At 40.1% G+C, this 22,734-nt stretch overlaps 1 protein-coding gene across 7 annotated transcripts in view; it reads right to left on the reverse strand.

The window, feature by feature from the left end:
- LOC142366757 (nesprin-2-like) overlaps positions 1-22,734 on the reverse strand; it is a 91,843-nt gene that overhangs the window by 2,200 nt on the left and 66,909 nt on the right. For 5 of the 7 annotated variants that reach the window (XM_075448723.1, XM_075448721.1, XM_075448718.1 and 2 more), the window contains 16 exons: positions 18,330-18,492; positions 11,629-11,810; positions 11,345-11,495; positions 9,926-10,108; positions 8,655-8,792; positions 8,281-8,475; positions 7,712-8,021; positions 7,452-7,520; positions 6,925-7,061; positions 6,697-6,826; positions 4,692-4,903; positions 4,370-4,570; positions 4,105-4,233; positions 2,480-2,671; positions 1,252-1,323; positions 324-373 (listed from right to left, as the gene is read on the reverse strand). In XM_075448723.1, the coding sequence (XP_075304838.1) occupies positions 324-373; positions 1,252-1,323; positions 2,480-2,671; positions 4,105-4,233; positions 4,370-4,570; positions 4,692-4,903; positions 6,697-6,826; positions 6,925-7,061; positions 7,452-7,520; positions 7,712-8,021; positions 8,281-8,475; positions 8,655-8,792; positions 9,926-10,108; positions 11,345-11,495; positions 11,629-11,810; positions 18,330-18,492 (2,514 nt within the window). The remainder of the gene's footprint in view (positions 1-323; positions 374-1,251; positions 1,324-2,479; positions 2,672-4,104; positions 4,234-4,369; positions 4,571-4,691; positions 4,904-6,696; positions 6,827-6,924; positions 7,062-7,451; positions 7,521-7,711; positions 8,022-8,280; positions 8,476-8,654; positions 8,793-9,925; positions 10,109-11,344; positions 11,496-11,628; positions 11,811-18,329; positions 18,493-22,734) is intronic. The other 2 variants (XM_075448719.1, XM_075448722.1) reach the window with 2 other exon arrangements.

Genomic DNA, 22,734 nt, shown 5'->3' on the forward strand with positions numbered 1-22,734 from the left:
ATTTCTCATAATAATACAGAGGTGGCGCATTTGACAAGGTTCACTGGAACCAATTTGCACCAAGAACACTCTTATTAAAACGGTTGACAGCAACATCTAAAGAAAATGGTCATTTCTACAGGAAACTTATTGGATATATTCAAAAAATCTTTTTTATAATGCATCACATTTAATTTTGTCCTCTCATTTTATCACCATGGTCGAAACATACCAAACTAAATCTTTCATAAGAAGGCAATATTAAACATTATTAAACAAATGTTTTCTGTCATATGGTTTTACAAAAGTCTAAGCTAGTTGAAATCAATCTAAACAAAAATCACCTCCTTGCCGCTGGCTGTCCGACTGTAACTGCCTGTGAAGGGGCTTCCTCCTAAAGCAAAGAACAAGTCAAAGTCTTCATCATTTTGAAAACATGACCCAAAATATCTGCAACTGAAATTTCCTCAGCTATCAACTGGGCGAAAACATTAAGGCTGATATCAGCACAATTAGCATTATTAGCATACTTGAACAAGATTAGTAAGCAATAGCAAAATTAGCAAGTGTTAGCAAAATTAGCATATTGCTGTTAGCATAATACCAATATATTATTACTGAAAAAGTAGTAGGTACGCTCAACTATTACAATTTCAGACTTAGTGAGCATGATAAACCTATTACACAAGATGATGTAAAAAAAATTAAGCCACCCTGCAAAATCTAAAATATTATGCTAGTCCCATAACATGCACATTTCGTGTAATAAACACTTCACAGCATTTTATTATGTAAATGTATGGCTAATAATACTTTACAATAAGTTAAATCAATGCTAATATAGGATTGTGTGATAGTTAAACAAATGAAACAGTTTTTATTTTACTGTTGTAACATTTTTACCATTAAAATGTCTTAAACTAGAAAGTTTAAATTTCTGAAGTTTTAGATGTACATAACTGTAGCTGTATGGCCCTACACTGACCTGTGTGTAAAATGTGATGGTGACTAGATCAAAAATAGACTGTGGGCTGTGTCAAATGCAAAAAGTCACTGTAGCCTTGTGGTAGAATTTCACAAGCATCTCAGGCCTAAATTTGGCTGAGCTTTTTTTTTGTGTTTACAAAAATTCCATCTGCTCATCTTTGGCTCCCATTTGTGACAAAACAGAAAATCATTTTCAAGACTTTTTTTTTTTCTGTTATTGAGTCGGTTTACAGAATGTATGTTTATCTTTTTAATTGGTGTAAATAGCAACAGTTTGAGAGGTACCTTATGCAGCGGAGGTGAGCTGAGTGTTCCCAGGCCGATGCTGTCCAATTGAGAGCTCTTCAAGCAGCCCTCCTGAGACACAGACAGCAAACAGACTCAGACAATCAGATAAGACTGACAAAACTAGTTCAAAAGTCGCCTGGCTCAGAGCAATGACCATTAGTGACCTTTTGTTTTGGAAAGTTGGACACTAGCCTTGTGTATGATTTACATTTGCCCCAGAAAATTTGACCATATTGATCAAAAATCTGTCAGATTGGGTCAGAGTGCAGTGGCGACATAATTAATGTCAGCACACTGCAGCTAGTCCAGTCAGATTTAGTCAGGGACTCGGCATTTATTTAACTTCATAACTTACTGATAACAGAGTGAGAAAAATGTAATTATTGACAGGACTGATTAAAAAAAAGAAGAAGAAATAAACCAAACAAAATGATAGATGTTCCTTTGTTATGGTACATTGGTACCCAGTTGTGCTTTGTTTTACATGTCAACACTTTGTAAGGGATTTCCAGATTTAAGAAGTTTACAAGAAGTAATTGGAAAATTAAAAGTATGATTTAACTTTATCAAGGTAGAAAATTCCCTTTGAAACAGCTCAAATAAAACTGAAGTATGTGTTAAAGCTTAGGGATGATTAAAATTTGTTTGAAATATTTTGATCGTGATGTATAATTTGTAGAAATGTTTCAGTTTTGTTTATGCAGCTGACCTCCGCTTCACTGATTGATAAGCTGGCCTTATTTTTACATGTAACTTCACTCTCAGGTTTCTGCTCTCCTTCCATCTTGGGAATGAATGCTAGAAGCACCCACTCTGCAACTGAGGTAGATTAGATCTAATTTACACTTGGAGATGCGCCCACTGAGCACACGACACACTGTATTTAATGCCAACCATAAGTGGCATTAAATTACAGTTTGTTCCAACAGACCTTGTAGAGATCATAAAAAAGCTAACAGACCTTTTCTTTCATAGTCAGGTTTAAAGCTTCAATAATGAGCAAAAAGGAAATGTGAGGCAGTATCAATGATTGTAGCTTCATAGTATCATATCTGTTCATTTGCTCAAATGAATCCATTGAATGTCAATCAACATTAATAAGGGTCGAGCAGTAATTCTTCCTTAACAGAAACAGAATATAGTTTTAAAGACAAACAAACTAAAAACTTGCCAATATTGCACTGTCTGACAGCAAAGGGGCGAGCAGATGTAAAGGTGGACCCACCAGTCTTTCCTGCAGTGACCTCAGGGCTGCGGCCACCTGTCGCAGCAACAGGTGGAGTTTGTTGCCGATGACGTGGACCTTCTCTTTGGCCTCCACACTTTCCTCTCCGCTGGCCTCCAGCAGCAGCTGGAAGGAGATTTCCTGCAGCACGGAAACCTGGTGATGTCTGCCGCGCAGCTCCTCCTGCAGAGCCTGCAGCAGGGGGCGACAGAGAGCGCAGCACTCAAACGCTGGGACAATGCACCTGACATTATCAGAGTAATCTCCATTAATTAGTGTAGTTTACTCAGAATAATCTCCATGTGATGTCACAGGACTAAACTCTTGAGGTTCAGGTGGTTAATATCGAGGTGTTTATCAGTCTGGCAGCTCTCAAGTATCTATGAAATGTGCACTGTTTGTCATCATCAACATGCTGAGCCTAAATCTGCAATTGTTGTGTCAAAGTAAAGACTGACACTGATAAGAATACTGTGACTGTATTATGGTGTAATTCTGTTAAAGCATAAGCTCCATGTTTTGGTACAGAGGCAGGTGGAGGAAGCCTTTCCTTTTCCATACTATCTATGTAAACAGGCCAAAATATAAAGGGAAGCTCTTTCTGTAGCAAAGTTGGCATCAAGACGCTCACATCAGCAAAAACACAAGTTCCATTTAGACTATGACCTAGCAATCACAGGGACAGTTTAATGCTTTATATAAGTCAGTACGTTTGTGACATGAACCATAGGACAAGAATAGATGACAATCACCATCTGTTCTGCCTCAAGCCCAGCTGCTCACTGGTATTAGGCCCCGTTTACACGATAGGAAGACGCAGATATTTTCCTGCGGTTTGGCCTCTCATTTACACCAAAACCCCGTTTTTATCACAGAAAACAATTATTTTTTAAAACCTCCGGCCAAAGTGGAGATTTCTGATAACGCCGGTTATGTGTTGCCGTGTCAACTGGGAGAAACGGCGTTTTAGGCTGTTAAACGTCACATTATGCGCCAGAAAATGCTTAACGTCATGCGAGCGCCTTATGTTTACAGTTTGTTTGGCTGCTGATCAGGATTATCATGGATGATGTTAAAGTTCTACTAATTTTTACGTTTGTGGCCTTATTGCATTTGCCACCCCAAACCTGCTCGCGCAGTTCAAAATAGAGGAGCACCACTCTTCCGTGGCCGCTCCTGCGTCCAGTATCCACTGACTGTCTATATTTCCCTCTTATTGCCTTCAGGTTTGTTGTGATATTTGCTCGCGTTATCTCCTCCTTCACATGAGGAAAGTCCTCGATTCTGAGGATTTTTATTGGCTTGCATGGCTTTATTCCTTTCCCTACACTGCCGCCAATAGGTTTGGCATAGTTATTATGGCGCCTGACGGCGTATTTATGCGGGTTGACGTAAATGACAAGTTTTTTGAAAACGATGTTGTGTGCACGATGTTATTATTGAAAACGGAGGGGGGGAAATATTTGTTTCTCTAAATACCCGGCTATGTGTAAATGTGGCCTTAAAGTGTTCTGGTTGAAAGCGTTTGGTCTCTTCTTCTCTCTTTTCTTATTAGTAAAGAATCATGTATAAATATCAACAGCAATAATATTTTTTAATATAATATAATTATTCGGACTTCTCACCATCAGTGTGTCTTGGTGCTTCAGCAGGGCAGACGGTGAAGCAGACTGGTCTTCGACATTGACAGCACGCAGTTTGCTCTCAGCCTGAGAGAGCCACATCAGCAGCGAGTGCAGCATTTCATGGAACTCCTGAAAAGAAAGAATTGGAAAAAGACGAGTCGGATTTTGAGAAACACATCCACTCTTTTTAAATGTTCACTCTATGTTTTGAAATTCTTCTGCAGTGCAAACAGAAAGTGCTCCATGCGGCATCTTTGTGGCTAACCTGGCACTGCATTAGAGCGGAGTGCAGCGTCCTCTCCCAGCTCTCCAGGCTACTGCAGGCCTCCGTCCAGCTGTGATTGGCTGAGTTCAGAGCCTCCTGCAGCTCCCGCAGCTCCACGCTGTCGCCCCGCAGGTAATGACGACAACTCAGGTTGACGGAGATCATCAGACACTTGTAGCTGTTGAAGATTCTCTGCATCTCCTTCACAGATGAAAGGGAAGAAATGGTTTTGACTTATTATTGCGCATTTTGTTCGCATTTTACCCTCATTTCTTTTACAAGCATATTCTAAACTATTCTAAAGCAATTTCAACATTGATACCTTAAGCTTCTTTATGTTGACCTCAATGTCTCGGATGCTGGTGGACGGTGCAATTCGCTGTAGCCTCTCAAGCTCCGGCAGCACCCTGCCCAGCCAGGACGTGACGTCACAGAGGTCAGAGTTGAGCTTCTGCCACTGCTCCAGGCCCTCTTTGATGTCGGACACGTCGGCGCACTTTTGTGCTTGCAGCAGCTCCCAGCGCTCGATCACACCTGAGCGTGCAGTAGTCAGAGGGATGAGATGTAGAATTCCTGAGCATTTTTTTTCTGTGTAAAGACTTTAGACTTGTCATGGTACCACTGAGGCAAAGGTGTCACTTAAGAATATCAAAGGTTTAACGTGTTCGAACCGCTTTATAACAATTACAAAGTATATCGTAGCACAAGTGAATTATTAGACATGTCCGTTACGTATACATGCTAATTTTCAGAGTTAACATACTACTGTATGAATCACTAGTTAAACTGTATTGTGGAGTCAGAAGTCAGAGGAGTAGATAATACAGCATCATTATTAAGCCGGGTACTTTCAAGTATATCAACAGACTGTAAAAGCCACAGATACACTCATAAAATGACTACGTTGTCATGAATGATTGGCTGCTTGGAAAAAAGTGTATCAACTTGATGAATTTGACTTTGTCTCATTAAGTTTTTCATGGCACCATCTTTTTACTTTTCAACTTTTTTGTAAAAATTAAACTGACTATTCTATTGCATTTTTCAACTAGACAAGCAATTCAAATGAGCAATATGTTTCACCTCTGAGTTTTTCTATAAAGCTATTGATTAAAATTCTTAAAAATGCTACTTTATTTTCATCACATGTTCTTTTTTCTCAGCAACAATTCAGCTTTTTTTAAAGGAGCAAAAAAAAATTTTCAGGCTTGGGTCTTTTTTCATTTCCACTAAGATCTAAGGTACTGGGTAGGTTAGGAAAATTAAGTTAAAAAAAACAGCTGACAAAGCATTCAACCCAGGAAACGCACTTCAGCTGTATCAATGCAGATCTGTTAATGTTAGACATTACTATGGGTTGTGTGCGTTTCTTATTCTCTTCTGAAAAATACAGAGATTATCATTTAAGACTAAAAATCACTCCTTACTTGCTACAATTGCTCACCATAGCTCACAGTACGCGTTTATAGTCTGAACTGACTGAAGCCGGCATTAATATTTCAGTTTGATTGTTGTATTTGCAAATATTAACAACTGTTGCTGTGTCACGGCATTAAGTTAAAAGATTTGATGAGCTATTGTGTATATTCAAGAGTTTAGTGACACAGAAAGCTGGAAATAAAGTGCAAGGATGATTTTAAAAATCGATTTTTCTCCCCTGAATCGAATATATATATATATATATATATATATATATATATATATATATATATTGTTTTTTACCCGTGTCCTGTCCAGCATTATGGCAGCAGAATTGTAATCTGAATACTGTTTATGCTAAACACATTTGCTATGCCAAGGGAAGCTTTATCGATTATATTACATCATATCCGTGTCCAGATAAACTTTGTCAATTCATCACATTAAGTTATGTTAAAACTAGCCCACATTTGTGCTGTGTCGACATTTCAATTAATTTTGTAACTGTAAACTTTAAAAAATGCCTCTTTTTGTCTCAGTTGAAATAAATGTCAGCTGCTGGACTGACTGACACAGACTGATGTGCATTGTTTATGGGAACGACATTCATTCTAGAAGTGTATGATTCAACTTGTTTGTTTTTTTAAGGAGGAAGAAAATTGCAATTACTGATCATATCGAATCGCAATACTTGGAGAATCGCAATTATCAAGAATCGTGATACAAATCGAATCGGCACCTTAGAATTGTGATACAATCGAATTGTAACCAAAGCATATCGTCCCACCCCTAGTGTTTTGTGACAGTCAGTACATTCTGAATTTTCATCAATTCTCTGAGCAAGCTGTGTTTACTGAGGTTTCACTTTCCATGACTCCTCTCTGCTGTTCTTATCTCTGCGAGCTTACCTGTGCCGATCTGCTTGTTAGCTGTGCTGCTGGTCAGACCTGCATCTTCGAGCTCCTCATCGTCGTTGAGGATCAGTTTTACTCTCTTCACACTGTTAATGCTGCCACTGCACTCAGACATCAACTTAGCCTGAACACACAGACAACACACGCAGAGGCCAACATGACGCCATTTCAGGTTTGATGTTGAACTGAAAATTGAGTATATGATTCTATGTGCTCACTTACATAGCCCTGCTGGTGGAAATGAGTAATAGCAGTGTGCATTGGTAATGAACTCAGGCCTAGGATGATGTCTCGGGGAACCCGCTTCCTATCTGGGGAGCCGGGCTGATGCCAGCTGGGTGTGTCGGTCACTGATTTTACTACCGAGTAACAAAAGAAAAGAAAAAATATGTGTAAGATTAAAACAATGAGCAATATTGGGAAAAATGCCTTCCACTTCTAAAAAAAAAATACAAATGACACATGCAGAAAATAAAGTATCTGTCAATAACAGGAAAGAACAATATAAATAAACCACAAATTAAAGTCATGCTTAAAATCCATTGAAAGCATCGTGCAAGTTTCATGACTTTCAGAAGTTTCAAAACAATATCGAGCAGCCAGCAGTGCACAACCACATGTGTCGCTCAAGGTAAAGAAAGATGAGTCTGAATTAGATGGAGTTGGATGGGTGTGGGGTTGGTAGGAGGCAGGATTTTTGTAAATAATCAAACAATGATGCAGACTCATGCAGGAGGCAGAGAGCCTACCCGAAGCGACTTTCACTGCTCTGACAGTCGCTTTAACAAACGAGTCTGAACTCTCTGTCACGTTCACATCTGGAAGAAAGAGTGGAGATTAACTGTGTGTGACTTGCTGTTTCCTGAAGTATAGAATAAGCTCTGCACAAGTTTCAGGAGCATCTAAAAATGCCATTTTACTCTGAATAAACCAGCAATTTGAGGAAGTCACTTGTTAGGCTCTAGAAAATATTTTTCTAATCTTTGACGATAAGGAGACCTGAGGTTACCTGACAGAGCGCTGAAGAAGGTGGCTTCCTCATCGTCTTCGTGCGATGACGTCCCTCCCACATCCACTGTGTGGTCCCATTCCAGGGGGATAGAGTCCACGCTGACGGGGGTTTCTCTTCCTGACCGTTCTGGAGGAGGTACCAGGAGCTGGCACATGGCGTGGCGTCCAGCTGAGACTCCCCCGCCTGCTGGAACTTCATTCTCCTCCTTCTTCCTCTTCACCTCTGTCCAGGAAGTCCCACTTGTCAGATCGGGGGTGTCGTCCATGTCCGTGTCGCGGTCAGACATCTCCCTCTCCTCTTCCAGAACCTGAAAGTCCAAGAAGCAGCACTGAGTAGCAGAACAAGTGCCTGTTGAAATTTAAAAAAATTCTCTAGGAGCAGATCTTGCATGCATCTTAAAAACTTTTTCTAAGCATATTTGGATTGATTAAATTCAAGATTTTTAGCCTCTGGGTCGCAGAGGAGCGACCCAGTAATAGATGAGCAGACCATCAGGACAACCTACAGTTCTGTTTGAATGAAACCCCTGGACCTTTCATCTAACTCCTGGTCCTAATACTACTGACCGGTCTTCTGTTGACGAGACGGTGATGGAAGCGAGCCACCCTTCCAAACACCTCCTGGCAGTAGGAGTGGAGCTCTTCCAGCTCATCCTCAATCAGCACAGCATCCAGGGGAGCACTCTTCTGAATCAGGTTCTCCCCAAACACAATCAGGGCATCAATCTTGTTGGTGTTAAGGGTGATCTCCTGCTGGAAGCCCTGCAGAGGAAATTGTGAGGAAAGGGAAAGACGTTGTAGACTTTCAGAGACCAAGCGTAGCCAGTTATATGTAAACAGGTCGGGACGCTTTTAGCATTACAGCTGTGTTTTACTGATAAGAATCCATCATGAAAATGCGTAAATGAATGAAAAAAAAAAATCAGCTGGAGAAGTCTTACGTTCAGCTGTCTCATCTTGTCTTCAATGTCACTCTCAGAGAAGTGCTCCACGTTGGTTAGCTGAAGGTCCATCTCTGTAAGCCAGACCAGGATCCCCTCACGAGTTCCTTCAAAGTCCTCTCTTTGAGAGGTAAAGTGCTGAAGAGGATAAATATCAGCATTTTAGTAAGTACATCATTTTTTTTATACCACGAGACTTTTAGAATATGATTACGTGGCTCAGTATAAGGGAGCCTATTCCCAGATTTCATTGGGGAAGAGGCGGGGTACACCCTGGACGGGTCGTCAGTCCATCACAGGGCCACACAGAGACAAACAAGACGACCAAGCTTCCAAGCTCACACTCAACCCTAGAGTCAATTTAATCATTGATTAACTGAACATGTTGTGTTGGCTGTGGGAGGAAGCCGGAGTACCCAGAGAGAACCCACACATTCACGGGGAGAACATGCACAGAAACTCTCGGCCCCAGCCGGGATTCCAACTAGGAACCCTGACGTGACGGTGCTAACCACCACACCACTGTGCAGCACCAGCATAGAAATTTGAAAAAAAAAAAAAAAAAAAAAAAATCAAGTTGTACATTTTTATTTTTTCCATCTGATCTTTCCTTATTATTACACAGATACCACAGATGGATGATGATTATTTAGAGAGACAGGACTACCATGACTAGAAATGAAAGACATAGTTAGCCTAACATGCTTTGAAAATCCTCTGTTTGCTGACCTCCAAGGGTTCAGCAGTCCACAGTGATGTACACGTGACGTGAGAGTCAAGTGTTAGCCGCATTAAAAGCCAAACAGTTTCATCTACAAATAAAGGACAAAGACCTTTCTGTTGACCAATATTTACCTGGTTTCATTTACACATTGATATCCAAAATATTCGAATAAAGCACTTTGACTGGGCTTGCAAATGAAGCATGTAAGGCTTGCAGACACAACAAGGCAACCAGCACTGATCAGAGGACTTCTTTTGATTACACACGATCCCCATGAAACTGCACATGCACAGTTCCCAACGTGACGCCATGCACGCTGTCACTGCCTGAGAGATGACCTAAATCCCAGCAGCTTTGGGTGCAGATAAGAGCTGGGAGATACCACATAAATCTGTTGTTTGATGCTCATACTTGATTTGGGTTTTCTGTCTAAATCAATTAATGCTTTTTTTTGCTTCTCTTTAAGGAAGCTTCCAAAAATTTGGATTAGAAGATCTGTGTAATGAAATGAACTGACCAGCTCCTCACCTCTGATCCCTTGTCTCACCTTGAGTCTGCGGAGTACGGCTGCCACCCTCCTCTGCAGGCAGTCCCATCGCTGGTTTCCATCATGGACCATGACTTTGAGTTTGCTGGCAGCATCTGTGCGGTTCTCTCGGGCCAGACGGCGGTACTGTTTATTGACCAGCTCCAGTTGAGTCAGCCGCTCGTGAACCTGACGCTGGAACGCCTGCTTGGGGAAATCCAATGTTGAGTGAGCACACACACACACACAAAAGAGTAAAAACTAAAGGAATCAAGGGTTTGATTTATCTATTAACATATTCTTGTGGAAGATTACGTGAGAGTATTAAACTGAGAATAGGAGAACATCACAGTTCTAAATATTATAAAAAAATATTCAAATTTGGGAGCATCAACAGCTCAGGAGGGTTCAATCTTAAAGAATAATTGAAGCCTTTTTGTTGATCCCACAATCAAAAGAATTCTGTAACATGTTCTAAGATGGTTCTTTAAAAAACTTTGAAATAGTTACAGTGACAAAAATGATGTAACTGACGGGGAATATTTGTTCCATAAATAGAATGTTCTATATGAACAGAAAAACTTAGATACCCTGGATGGATGGAATAAAAGACACGTTTTTCAAATAGAATTTGACTTCTGGAAGTATGTCCAGTATTCTAACAAGCAACACTACTTTTGCTTTTGCTGTGCAGATGAAGGCACTTTAACAGAGCCCAGATTACCGGTCAATAATCTGTGTCTCTAATCCACACAGACGCATCAAACACTGTGACTGTTTCTCAGCACGACAGGACACCTGAGCCAGTCTGAGACTGAGTCTGAGTCTCAGACTGGCTCAGGAAACAAACATGTAACAGATGAGAATCTGATGGGTTAAACCTTGTCCGAGCAGAAGCCTGTTTCAAGCCAAACAAATACAAAAAAAAGCTTTACTAAAAAATTTTACTGAAAATTTATGAATTGAACCTAATTGAATTTTTTGTTTCGGGTGCTGGTGATCATTTTCAACAATTTCTAACCAGCATAATGTTTCAACAGCTACAGTCTATATTTCTGTTTATTTTTACATTTGTAGCAGATGTTCCTTCTCTGCACAGCATGAACCATAATGTTGTTCATGCTCAGAACCCTTCCCATGGTGTGCTATCTGGTTGAAATATACCAAACAATTTGCTAAAAGAAGAAAAAAACTGCATTCATGCTACAGAGAGACTGACGGATTTGAAAGACGGCACACTGATTCTGTGGTCCTGTTCTCTTTAGATATATATATATATATATATATATAAAACCTTTTTTTTCAGTGAAATATAAAAAAACATTTTACATTTGAAACATTGCTTCACATAAGTCCTCTCATCCAGTGTTCTGCCAAAGTAAAGCTTGCTAAAAAAAAAAGAAAGAAAGTGAGAAAGGGAAATTAAAGTAATCAGCCGACCTCAAACTTCTTGAGCTCCTCTTTGGCGCTGGTGTAGAGGACGTTGGCAGAATCGGGGCTGGCTGCAGTGAGCTCAGCTGCTCTCAACCAGTCTTCAAAACGAGAATAGTCGTCAAGGAACTTACACCAGAGGCGCCAGGTCTCCTCAATCCTGAAAACAGAATGCTTTTTTTTTTAAGGATGTTGGTTTTAATGGGTTAAACAAAACCCAAGACCAATTTGACAAAGATGATGCATTTCTATTTATTCAAGCATGAGAGCATGAGAGCAGTGTGACTGCTAACCTCATTCTCCTCTCCATGGACATGGCGCAGATATTTCTCCAGCGGCGGTCCAGGCTGCGGGTGGTCTGCTGGATGGAGTCGTTCTCGCTGCTGCAGGCGTCCGCATCGTGGAGCAGGACGTCACACAGCGTCAGCACCGATGCAACGCTCTCTGTGTGCTGCTCGATGTTCCGCTGCAGATCCTGCGGGTCAAACCGCACAGATACACTTACATAAAAACTAGAGTTTGTTTTCTTTGGAACAATCTGGAGCAGATTTTGTACATGTTTCCACTCAGTTTGGTTGGAATCTCACAGCAAATTACAAAACAAACCTGCACTAATGGAGTGACTAAAGTCAGTGCAAAGTTATAACAAAACAAAAACACTCAAACATGTCATGTTTCCTGCTATAGTCATCTTGAATCCACCAACGCTTCAGAATTAACACTCCAAACTGTTATAATTATTAAACACACACCTAACTCATATGTGACTAATAGACCAAGGGTAATATTGTTGTTTCCAAACAATGATTATTTTGCAAGCAGCGTTAAGAAATGGTATGAATGTATCATTTTACAGAATGTATTTCTCTCCAGTCACACGCCAGATATTACAGAAGTTACTGAGACGAGGTCAAATTCATCATCCAGTAGTCAGTAGCTGGCGAATGAAAGACCATCTACAGCAGACAGCAGAGACTGGAGACTTTACCTCTGTGAATGTATCATTACCTCTTATCATGGGCCCACGCTTTCATATTTAGGTAACACAATATTATGAGAACTATTCAAAAACTGAAAGGACTTTTTTAAAATGTATCAATAATTCATAATATATATATATATATATATACATAAACATAAAGAGTCATTGTCTCAGAAAAGAAGTATTACTTAGTCATTTGTGATTAGCGGTGACATGACCACAGAAAATCCTTGAAAAATAAAACGACAGAACCTAATAATAATGGAGTACTTTATCCGAGAGAGAATTATAGGCGAAATCTTAAAAAAAGAGGCTGCTCTTTGTAGAGTTTGAATGACTGCTGTATGCAAATGTTGCAGCTTAGTTGATTTCAAGAAGCACATTTAGTTTATAAGGTATAGTATAAAGGTATAAATGGTTTTGTACACTTTCCAAAAAACACAAGCGTGTATATTCTTAACCTTTATTTCGCCAGGAAAAGGCTTCAAAATCTCTTTTACAAGAATGTCCTGGCCATATATGTATATATATATATATATATATGTATATATATATATATATATATATATATATATATATATATATATATATATATATATACACATATATATATATACACATATATATACAGAAAGAGAGAGAGATAATATTTAGAAAAGACCAAATGTTAAACAAAAAATAACCTTTTGCCTCAATAATCAACTCCAGTACTTCAACACCAAACTGTTATTGTGTGTGTGTGTGTGTGTGTGTGTGCGTGTGTGTGTGTGTGTGTGTGTGTGTGCGCACGCGCTCGTGTGTGTGTGCACAGCTTCATCTCTGGGGCCGGACAGCATTTTTTGTCAATTCCTGTTTGTTCAAAGTTACCACTCTCTGGGTTACCATGGTGACAGGTGAAAGCTTTAAGAGCCCATCCATAGAGTCATTTCAGCCACCCCTCATTCACTAATGGGAGAGACCTGCAGCCTTTTCTGAAGAACGGGAGCAGTTCCGTCTCTTTCAGCCAGTCCAGCTCTCCAAATCTTCCTCACTCTCACTGATTCAGATGTCTCCTTTTTTCCCCCCTCTGTCTGTCATCTGTCTCTATTACCCTCCGGTATAACTGGAACCATTTCCTACATCAGACAAATGCTCAATTTCTTCAGACATTTTCGTATCAAAATCGAGACAGGCGACTAAAGTCCAATTTGTTTTACAGGTTTCAAATGCACTGAACTGCAAAGTTTTTAAAGATTTTGAATAAAGAGAAATAATTTGTACAATAAAAGTGTTCAGCCTTCAATCCTGTTAATATCTAGTTAAATGAATCCCTTAACCACCAGCATAACAAGTATCTAAACTCCTCTGTTACAACACTCAGTTTCTAGATAAAAAAGTTCACTTGCTATCATTTTATGAATCACTGGCTTCTTCTTTTTCTTAAAGATAAAAATAGTGTAAAGCACTTGGCTTGGCATGCTTGTAGCTGTGTAGTACCTTCAGTTTCTAGATAATGTTGACAAATATTGCTACTGGATTACATAATTGCAAAACTATTTCTATTGTTCAAGTTCACAATCAGAGTCCATGGATGCTGATACTCAGATGACAAACGTTGACCTTTAAAATGGTGCTGGTTACATTATTTCTTTAATAATAGTTTTCAGCAGCCATCAAGTCCCCCAACTGAAACAGTTGTGTGGGTCGTTCAAACCCTCCATACAACTCGTTTTTTGTCTAAGAAGCCACAAAGACCTCATATGGAGAAGGAGAAATGGTGGATAAACTGTGGATAACTTCACAGTTTTGAAAATGACAGTTAGTGACGTTGAATCGGAAAATAAGCTGATGGAAAATGAAGAGGACCTATCCATCTGGCAGTGAAAAGAAGAAGAAGAAAAAAGAAGAAGAAGCTAAAAGAAAGAAAGACAGTGGTAAGTGGAGCAGATAATGATTTAAGCATAACGTTAACAGTAAATGACTGTTATTGAAAAATGATGCTACTTTGTCAAACTAAAAGGAGAGACAGATTTGAATAGCAGCTAGCGTTAAGTGAATGCGTTGATGCAATGAAGAATGAAAGCTATATCAAGGAGAACAAAAGGAGAACTAAAGGAGAACTCCGGTATTTTCAACATAAGCCTCTTTTCTGAGTCATCTGCAATGTTTTAGAACCCCCCTCACCGCTTTTTTGATGTTTACTGCTGTCTCCGGTATTTGCCTAATTTTGATTCTTCTCAACCTGCTTCAGAACGGCAAGTCATGCGCATGTCTACAAAGGTCCGTAAAAGCACAATAAACGTCCGTTTTCAAAATAATCAACTTACCGAAGTGGTTACTGGTGTGCACTGGTAATCCATATCAAATTTCGTGGCGAAAAGTTGCTTCTGTCGTGTTTTATTTGGCAGCTCGTTCATGCTCGCACTATTTTTTTAGCGGTGGCGGAGTAATATCAAGGAACATCCAGTACAAAATGTCAAATAAAACACGACAGAAGCAACTTTTCCAAAACGAGGCTGGAACCCGACTCACAGGACGCAGCAGGGGGCAAGTCAATGTTCATAAATGATATTGCTAATATGGGATGTCAAACAGCTTCATGTCAAAAGAGGCGAACTATCCCTTTAAGCTTTGCGCTTTCGGGCCTTTGTGTGAGGGGAAATCGAGACCAACATAAGCTCCATAAATTACAAACACCTCTGTCGCTTCCTGGTTGGCTTTAGACAACAACAGTAGCTATTCAGGGAAAGAAAACGATCAGGGTTTTGGTCAAAATACATTGTTTTTATAACGTGACCATTGACCCTCATGGACACCATTTTTACTCTTAACATTTGCTGTCACAACCACTAGAGGTCATATATTATTTGAACATAAGTATCGGCCTTCTGCATTAAAGGCATGGTTGGTAATCCTGGAGAGCTAGCAAGATTTGAAAGTGGCACCTCCGCTAAGCTCCACCCCCCATCCCCATCCCGTCAGTGCTCCATCGAAAGCCACGCCCCCACAAACTTGAACGCGCATCTGCCGGTGGGACTCAGCCGACATGTCTCATTCACCTGTACATATTTGATGAAAATAAAAAATCCCCCCCGAAGTAAAACAAATAATTACCTGTCCAACAGAAAGAGAGCAACCTTTTCAGATCCCTCAGTTGTCTCCACCGCTCAAACGCTGTACCGATGTTGATTCTGGTCTTGCTTCTGGCTTTATCCAGAGTCTTTTTTAACCTTTTTAGTCGCAGCCGTTTCTGTCTCCGGCTTTCTTTTTCTTCCCCTTTTAACAGGGCGAGCCGTTACAAGTAATGGTAGTTTTGGCTGCATTTTCTCTGCCATTGCACTTACACTGTACCCATTTTACCCCCCTTTCATCGAAAACTGAATAAAGTAGCCTATGAATCAAACATGGAATGTGGAGCGTTTGTGTAACAATTCTGCTTGTGAAAATGCACAAAGCAAATCCTGCTGGTGTGACAAGCATTTGAAGAATGGAATCAGGTTTAACACACACCAATCATGCCGTTATCGTTTTCTCGAAATAACGATAACGGCACCTCTCGTGCATCATTCGGTAACCATGGAGACGGCCTGGTCCCCTCAGCTGGTCACTGATGAAGTTGACTATACGTATTCTTAGGTGTAAATGCCTATTGAGCTGCAGTCGAGCCACCCGTGTCCTTAAATGACGCGGGCTGATATGAAAGTTATCTCTACAAGACAAACAAATTGCGATTTCAGCCTGTGTTAGACCTCGACAGAAGTAAAATCTGGTGCGTTGAGTTGACCCATGTCTGGTTCTCCAAAATCTGACATTTTCAGCTTGAGTCCGTTCTTGGAAAGGCTTTAAGAACACTGAGAAACTGATCATGAGCATTCAAGAAAAGATAGTCATCTCGTGATCTCGAAAACCATCGGTAAATCAACTCGTTTTCTCGAGATAACGACATAATCATCTCGTTATCTCGAGAAAACCATAAAAAAAAACTTTTATACGTTATACGTGGAATGTCATTGAGTGACATCCCAGTGGCTACATCCATCTTTTAAACAGAGTATCCATATTATTAAATACAAAAATACACGGCCTAGATCATCAGATCTCCTTCATTTCGTGCATTAGCCTTTCCACCCCTCACTTTCTATAAAGCCAGCAAACTTTAGCCATTTATTAATGCAGCTGGTGGGCTGACAACAATTGAACTAACAGGCTGAAGCCAATTTCCTTTTTTGGACTGCCTTATGAGTCCTGCCTCTCAGTGCATTTACCACCTCTCAGCTCAGCATGGCAGCTTCCTCCCTCACAAATAGCTTTCCTCTTGGACATTGCTGAGATTTTACTTTGCAGCATTCATTATTCTACTCTTCTGCTACTATGCTTTTGGACCACAGCAGGGTGGTCGTAACATAAAGGGTTTAAAAGCAGGCATGGTGTTAACAGTGGAGACATCTTTGTACCGTCAGCCATAGTAAAACAGCTTTTTAAGCCCTTTTTCATGAAGAAGATGGTCAAGCTCAGTAGTTTTATAGAGTTGCAAAGAACTCTACTTTTTACCACTGCAGAGTTTGGTTTGAATGTTCATCTCCTAATCCTTGCGCTCTTTTTTGTACAAGAAACAAATGGTAGGCTATTTATGATATTTCCATTACTTTGCTTTTTAAGATCTCTCTTTTCTTTTTTTTACCTCATTTATGTGTAAAAAAAACTCAGAGTACAAAAAAAGTGAGCACACCTGACTGAAAATGATTTAAGTTTGGCATTAAAAAAGCTCAATTGCATTTGATGATAAGATGTCAACCGTGTTGTTAGAATTCACCCTTTAGTTCACTGCTGCTGTTTAGTTTCCCCTGTTGAAAATTTAAATCATGCACCACAGGAATTGTATGGGTTAACCAGCAGTCAAAAAAAATTCTTCAAAAATCCTGGATCCAAATCATGATCCACATCAGTATCAGTATTAACAGAAAGTTAATCGCTTCCACAAGGGCAAACTTTGCCAAGCAGCTTGATTCTTGTGAGATTCTTGGCATCATGATCATCTTACTTGACTCCAAGCTATCTGTTTGTCACTGAAACACTACAGTTCTGACCAATAAGTGGGTCCATTCATTTTCTCTTCTCCAATGCACTAGAAATGATGATGAGTGCGAGATTATCTCTTAAATGAAGGTAAATATGTTAACTTTGAGTACGGAGGAGTTACTTTAAAACAACAACGATCTGTCAGGGCGTCAGGTTTAGCTTGTGTATAATAGTAGAGAAGATAAATCTGCCACAGAGAAAAAATTAACACAAATAATTTGTCTGTTTGTATATAATATTCAGCCTGGGTTTAAACATATTCAGCAGTCAATTACTTTGTGTATTTATCTAATTCCACCTTGTTGTTTGGCATCCAAAAAAGAAGGTGGTATTAAATGAATTTGTGTGAACCATATGATAGATGTGAGTGTAAATGGATCTGTGCCAGGTGTCCGATGTATTCTGCTGCTGATTCACAGTTTAAATGGTGTGCTGACTTCGCCAACGAGGTGCGCAGCTCGTTGCTCAGGTATGTAAACGGTGTGGACAAACGGGTTCCTGCTCGGTAGCTTTGGGTCGGTTTTACATGTGCAACAAACAAGAACGGCAGCTCCACATGTCCAGTGTGGTTTTTAAAGATTCGCTGGATTTCACGACTTAACTGTAACAGACTTATGCTTCATCCTATCCCCTGCTGAGTGTTTTTTCCACAGAGGATTTCCTGGATGGTTCTGTGAAACAGAACAGTGTGTAGGATTTCCCCTCTGGTAAAAATGTTCACATTTAGCCTTTCTTTCTCCTGCCTTGAATCTACTGAACTCCACTCAATCTGGGGAACCATCTGCTATCATCAGATGACATGCCGGTGTCTGTTTAAAAAGATCAAATCACGGCTTATTTGACTTAAAGTCTTAAAAAGATGCTATGCAAGTTTTGAAATTCATACACACTAGGTGATTGAGTAACAACCTGTCCAAACAACTGATCAACACAAACATCACTGTCTTTGCCCACCTGCTGCTCAGCCAGCTTCTTCTGAATCTCGTCACTGTGGCAGACGTTGTAGACCACCGGCTTGGCCAGCTCAGCCTCGATACGAGACAGCCACGTCCGCAGGTTACTCATGTTCTTATCAAGCTGCTGCACCGTCACCAGTGTCTCCTTCAGCTTACTCACCCTGTGGGAAAAGTTCACATAATAAAAAAGTTACAAGCTTTGTCAAAAATCGCCAAAGACCCCAAAAGTGTATACATTTTTAAAATGAATTTCATGAGCACTAAAGGAGCAAATAACGACCAACATGAAATTCAAAGTTCAAATACTTTGAACCCGAAGAGGCAGTTGTGATTTTATGTGTATACTCGGACACCAGCCAAATTGTTGTGTCTCACTGTTGTGCTTTCTAACGCTGGTTTAGCGAACACAGCCAGCACTAGTCAGGTCTACACCATAGCAGGCTGTCATAGAGCCAAGGAAGTGTCGCCATCTTTCTGAGAAATGACACAACAGGAGCTGTTACAAGCTGCAAGCTGACCTACATCTGACTGAGAGCTGCGTGCTGTCTGGGAGAGAGCCCGCATTCCAGTTCAGCTCTCAGGTCAGTGACCTACATCAGACCATTCTTCCACGCAAACTAACACAATAACACCACTGAAAATATATGCGTGAATATGTGTATGTCTATGTATTTCTAGTTGGATGGGTGACTTAGTCATTGCCCTGAAACATATACTGTGAAGTTTGGGTCATTTAGATTGTGTGTTCCAAAGAAAATACATATCTAAGGTTGCAATCATGATTTTTGCAAGTTAGAGAAGTGACGTCTTTTTGTAACATTTACATTTCAAAGGCTGATGCTGATTTTACAACTGTTTTAAAATAAATTGTAATTGTAACAAAATGCTATTTTACAACAAATGCTTTTTGGCAGGAACTAATTTCATACATTAATGATTTGGATGTGGATCCCCTAAATTTCATTTTTTTTATGATGGTAAATAGACTGTACTACTGTTTTTCTAGTCTAGTTGACCACTCAAAGTGCTTTTACACTACAAGCAACATTCACCTATTTTCACACACACCAATACTGCAACATCTTACTCCATACAACCCTACAACATTCACACGTCCCTCGGTCGTCAACATGGGGTTCAGTATATTGCCCAAGGACACTTCAACATGTGATCTGGTGAATCCAGGAGTCAAACCACCAACTTTCCGATTGGCAGACGACTGCTCTCCCTCCTGTGAGCTACAACTGCCCTGCAGAGGTTGGTGCAAATGTTCCCGGATGATTTTCTTTTAAAGCTGTGTAATAGTGACACAGTTACTGTTCTGTGACATTTTGTGAGTCTTTGTCATTGTTAGATCGATTCTTTCATTGGAAGCTCAAGAACAAGCCGGAGGAATCTCAAGTTAAATGAAGTGTTTATTGGTAGTCACACGTCAAGCATGTCAGCGCTGGGCTCAGTGGAGCAGAGCTCCCGCAGGAAATCCGTCAGACTGAGCCTCGATTTCCAGGTATCATTTGTATTTATAGCCTCATTATTTCACTTAGGTTGGACTCACACTCAACCGAGTATGATTGGACATGAGTAGGTTAAAACATGCTTCGTCATATTCTCTGGATCAGCCAAACAATGTGTGTGTGTGAATCTTGCACCTGCTTTCCCAGGCTAATTGTTTTGTCTCCCCATTCCTGGATCACTTTAGGTCATCGTGGAAAAGTACAGAGACTATTTCATTCTTAATGTCTAAGAACAAAGCCAATTTTAACAGTCATGTTGATTTCCCAAAGACCAAGAAACACCAAGACTACTGAAAATGTTTTTTGCGGAGGAAATTTTGAGGGAATTTTCTACTAATAAATTGCAGTAGTTTACCTGGACAGCACTATCATGAATATAAATGAGCTCATTGTGACATAAAAGTGGAGGCAGGTTCTGTGGAAGAGTTGCAGTACAACCAAACATCACAGGAAACACAGAGGCCTTTTCATGAGAGTTCACGATCATACAAAAAAATGTTTGAAATCAATACCACTATTTAATAGTAGAAACTTCAGAGACTATTCAAGGCGCCCACTGTCCATTTGAAACCCAGCTGAATAATGCAACAGTGCGACTGATGCAGCAACAAGCTGCATTCCTGCCTGTTGTTGTCCTCTACATAATGAGACAGATTATTTGCTGATGCTGCAATACTGCAGCTCAGAAGTGTGTTCCATCTTATTTTGTTTTTTTGATGCAGCTACATGCATGCCTTTGTGATTGTGCAATGTGCATGCATGAGCACGAGTATTTTTCTACAGTTGGGGAGTACAAGGCAGTTGATGAAAGGGCGGAGAGAAACATCAGTGTCAATTACAAGCTGATGTGATCATGGTTGAACATTAAAAGGCTCATTGTACCCACACACAAACAACCAAACACACACTGCGTTTAAGCCGCTACCTTAAATAGCAACACACGACAACCCAGCTGAATTTAATTTGCTCTGAGGAACTTAACATGTGTCTGCCTGCCTACATGCATGTGTGCGCCGACAAAGCCTGACCCATCCCCCTTCTCTCCCTCTATTTATCATAACAAAACACCCGATCTGCTCTCCTTTCACCCTTCTGCCTTTCCAGCCACACGCTGGCCAGGTGCGCTGAGGCGTGACAAGGGATCAGGACGAGGGGTACTTACAGGCTGGTGAGGAGGCTACTCCATGGCGACGGCTCATCCGCTAGCAAAAACTAGTCCTCCATCCCTCCCCGCCCTCCTCTGCAGCCTGCCAGCCCCTCCTCTGTCATCTGCCCAGGCTTTACTAACAGCGAGATGTCCGAACAGCTTTACTCAAGGATACATAAAGTTGAGAGCCCATATATTATATGGTATATATTATTATATTATATGCTATATTATTCATCTAAACTGAGTCCCGTCAATCTACTATTTAAAATGTAGACAGATATGCAATAAAGCTTGCAGTTTAAAAGAAAGATAACATAAGCCAAATACCTGGATCATTTGAATGAATGTGCCCTTTAAGACCAATTAAGAGGCATACTATTTTCTCACCTTTGCGAAATTTTCCAAAATCTTAACAAAAGCCAATCTTAAATCCTGTGGACTGTATCTAAATGCTACAAAATGTAGACAAACATGTAAAGAAGAAAGAAAAAAAATGCCCCTTACACATGTTAGAAATACTGAGGTCCAGTGTCTTCTGTGGTGTTAACATTAGTATGTGATTAAATAGCAAATGCGCCATTTATATTGTGCTTTTCTAGCATTTTCTGACCACAAAAAAAATACACACATATTCATACAGCATTTCTTAGTCTACACAATATTCTGCCTCTGCCATTTACACTCAAACAAATGATGAAAACATCGGAGGCAGTGTACCTGTGAAGCCAGGCACTGAACAAACTAAAAAGAATATCTGCTCTTTATGAGCTGTATGTGTGTCACCTTGAATGCATATGTTTGGATATGAAATAGGCTGAAACAGGGAAATCTTAATGTAGATATTTAGCCTGAAAACAGTGCAGATTATGTGATAAACAATGATGACATTACTCATCAGGACTGTATTGTCTTGTAACAGCAAGCAGGGATAAAGACAGAAGCCCACTAAAGTTAGTCAAGGTCTGCAGGAGCTTCCAGGTGCAGCTGTCTATGCAGCCACTCTCGTTGGATACATCCTCAGATTTTACAGCAGGCAGATACGATGCTGCTGACACAGAGAGACCCAGCGGGGAAACTCTGACTGGAAAAAACGTTTGACAACCTCTTTCCACCTGCCTGGGACTAAAAGCACTCAGAATAGGTCATTTTTTTACAGGTCTGAATGAATACCATTAATCATGCAGCTGACGTGTAAAACTACAGCAGGTGGTGGAGAAAACACAGCAAGAGGGTGAAAAAAAAAGAAAACCAAAGCTCTTTCAGAAGTTAAACATTACAATTTTGGTTTCTTTTCGTACTCAGACAGTTGTCCCTTATGTAAATGTTTGTTGTGGCTTAAAGTAGAAAAGAGGCACCTGGGACTCTGAAAAGAAGCAGTGACAGAAGAGTTGAGTGACTTTAGTGGCTTGAGAATACAGATGTTGTGGAAGCTGTATACATCTGTATTTTCAGCCTATAAAAGGATATCCTTTGGTTTTGACAAGAAGAAAGAGTTATCTTGTAGGTAATGTCTAAAACCTCACCCTCGTATATCGCCCCGATAAATAAACAGGCAGTACAACTCCATCAATAGTGAGCAGTAACTTGAGATTTAAACTGAAAGCGAGTGTGAGCCCAATCACTGACATGTGAAGACAAATGAAACACACACACACTGCAGAGTAGCTTGAAACACTGTATCTTTAAACATGAAAACTCAAGTATTTATCTTATAAGCCATAACAGAGATCTACATTTAC

The sequence above is a fragment of the Odontesthes bonariensis genome, chromosome 17 (assembly GCF_027942865.1).
Source record: "Odontesthes bonariensis isolate fOdoBon6 chromosome 17, fOdoBon6.hap1, whole genome shotgun sequence".
Taxonomy (NCBI): domain Eukaryota; kingdom Metazoa; phylum Chordata; class Actinopteri; order Atheriniformes; family Atherinopsidae; genus Odontesthes; species Odontesthes bonariensis.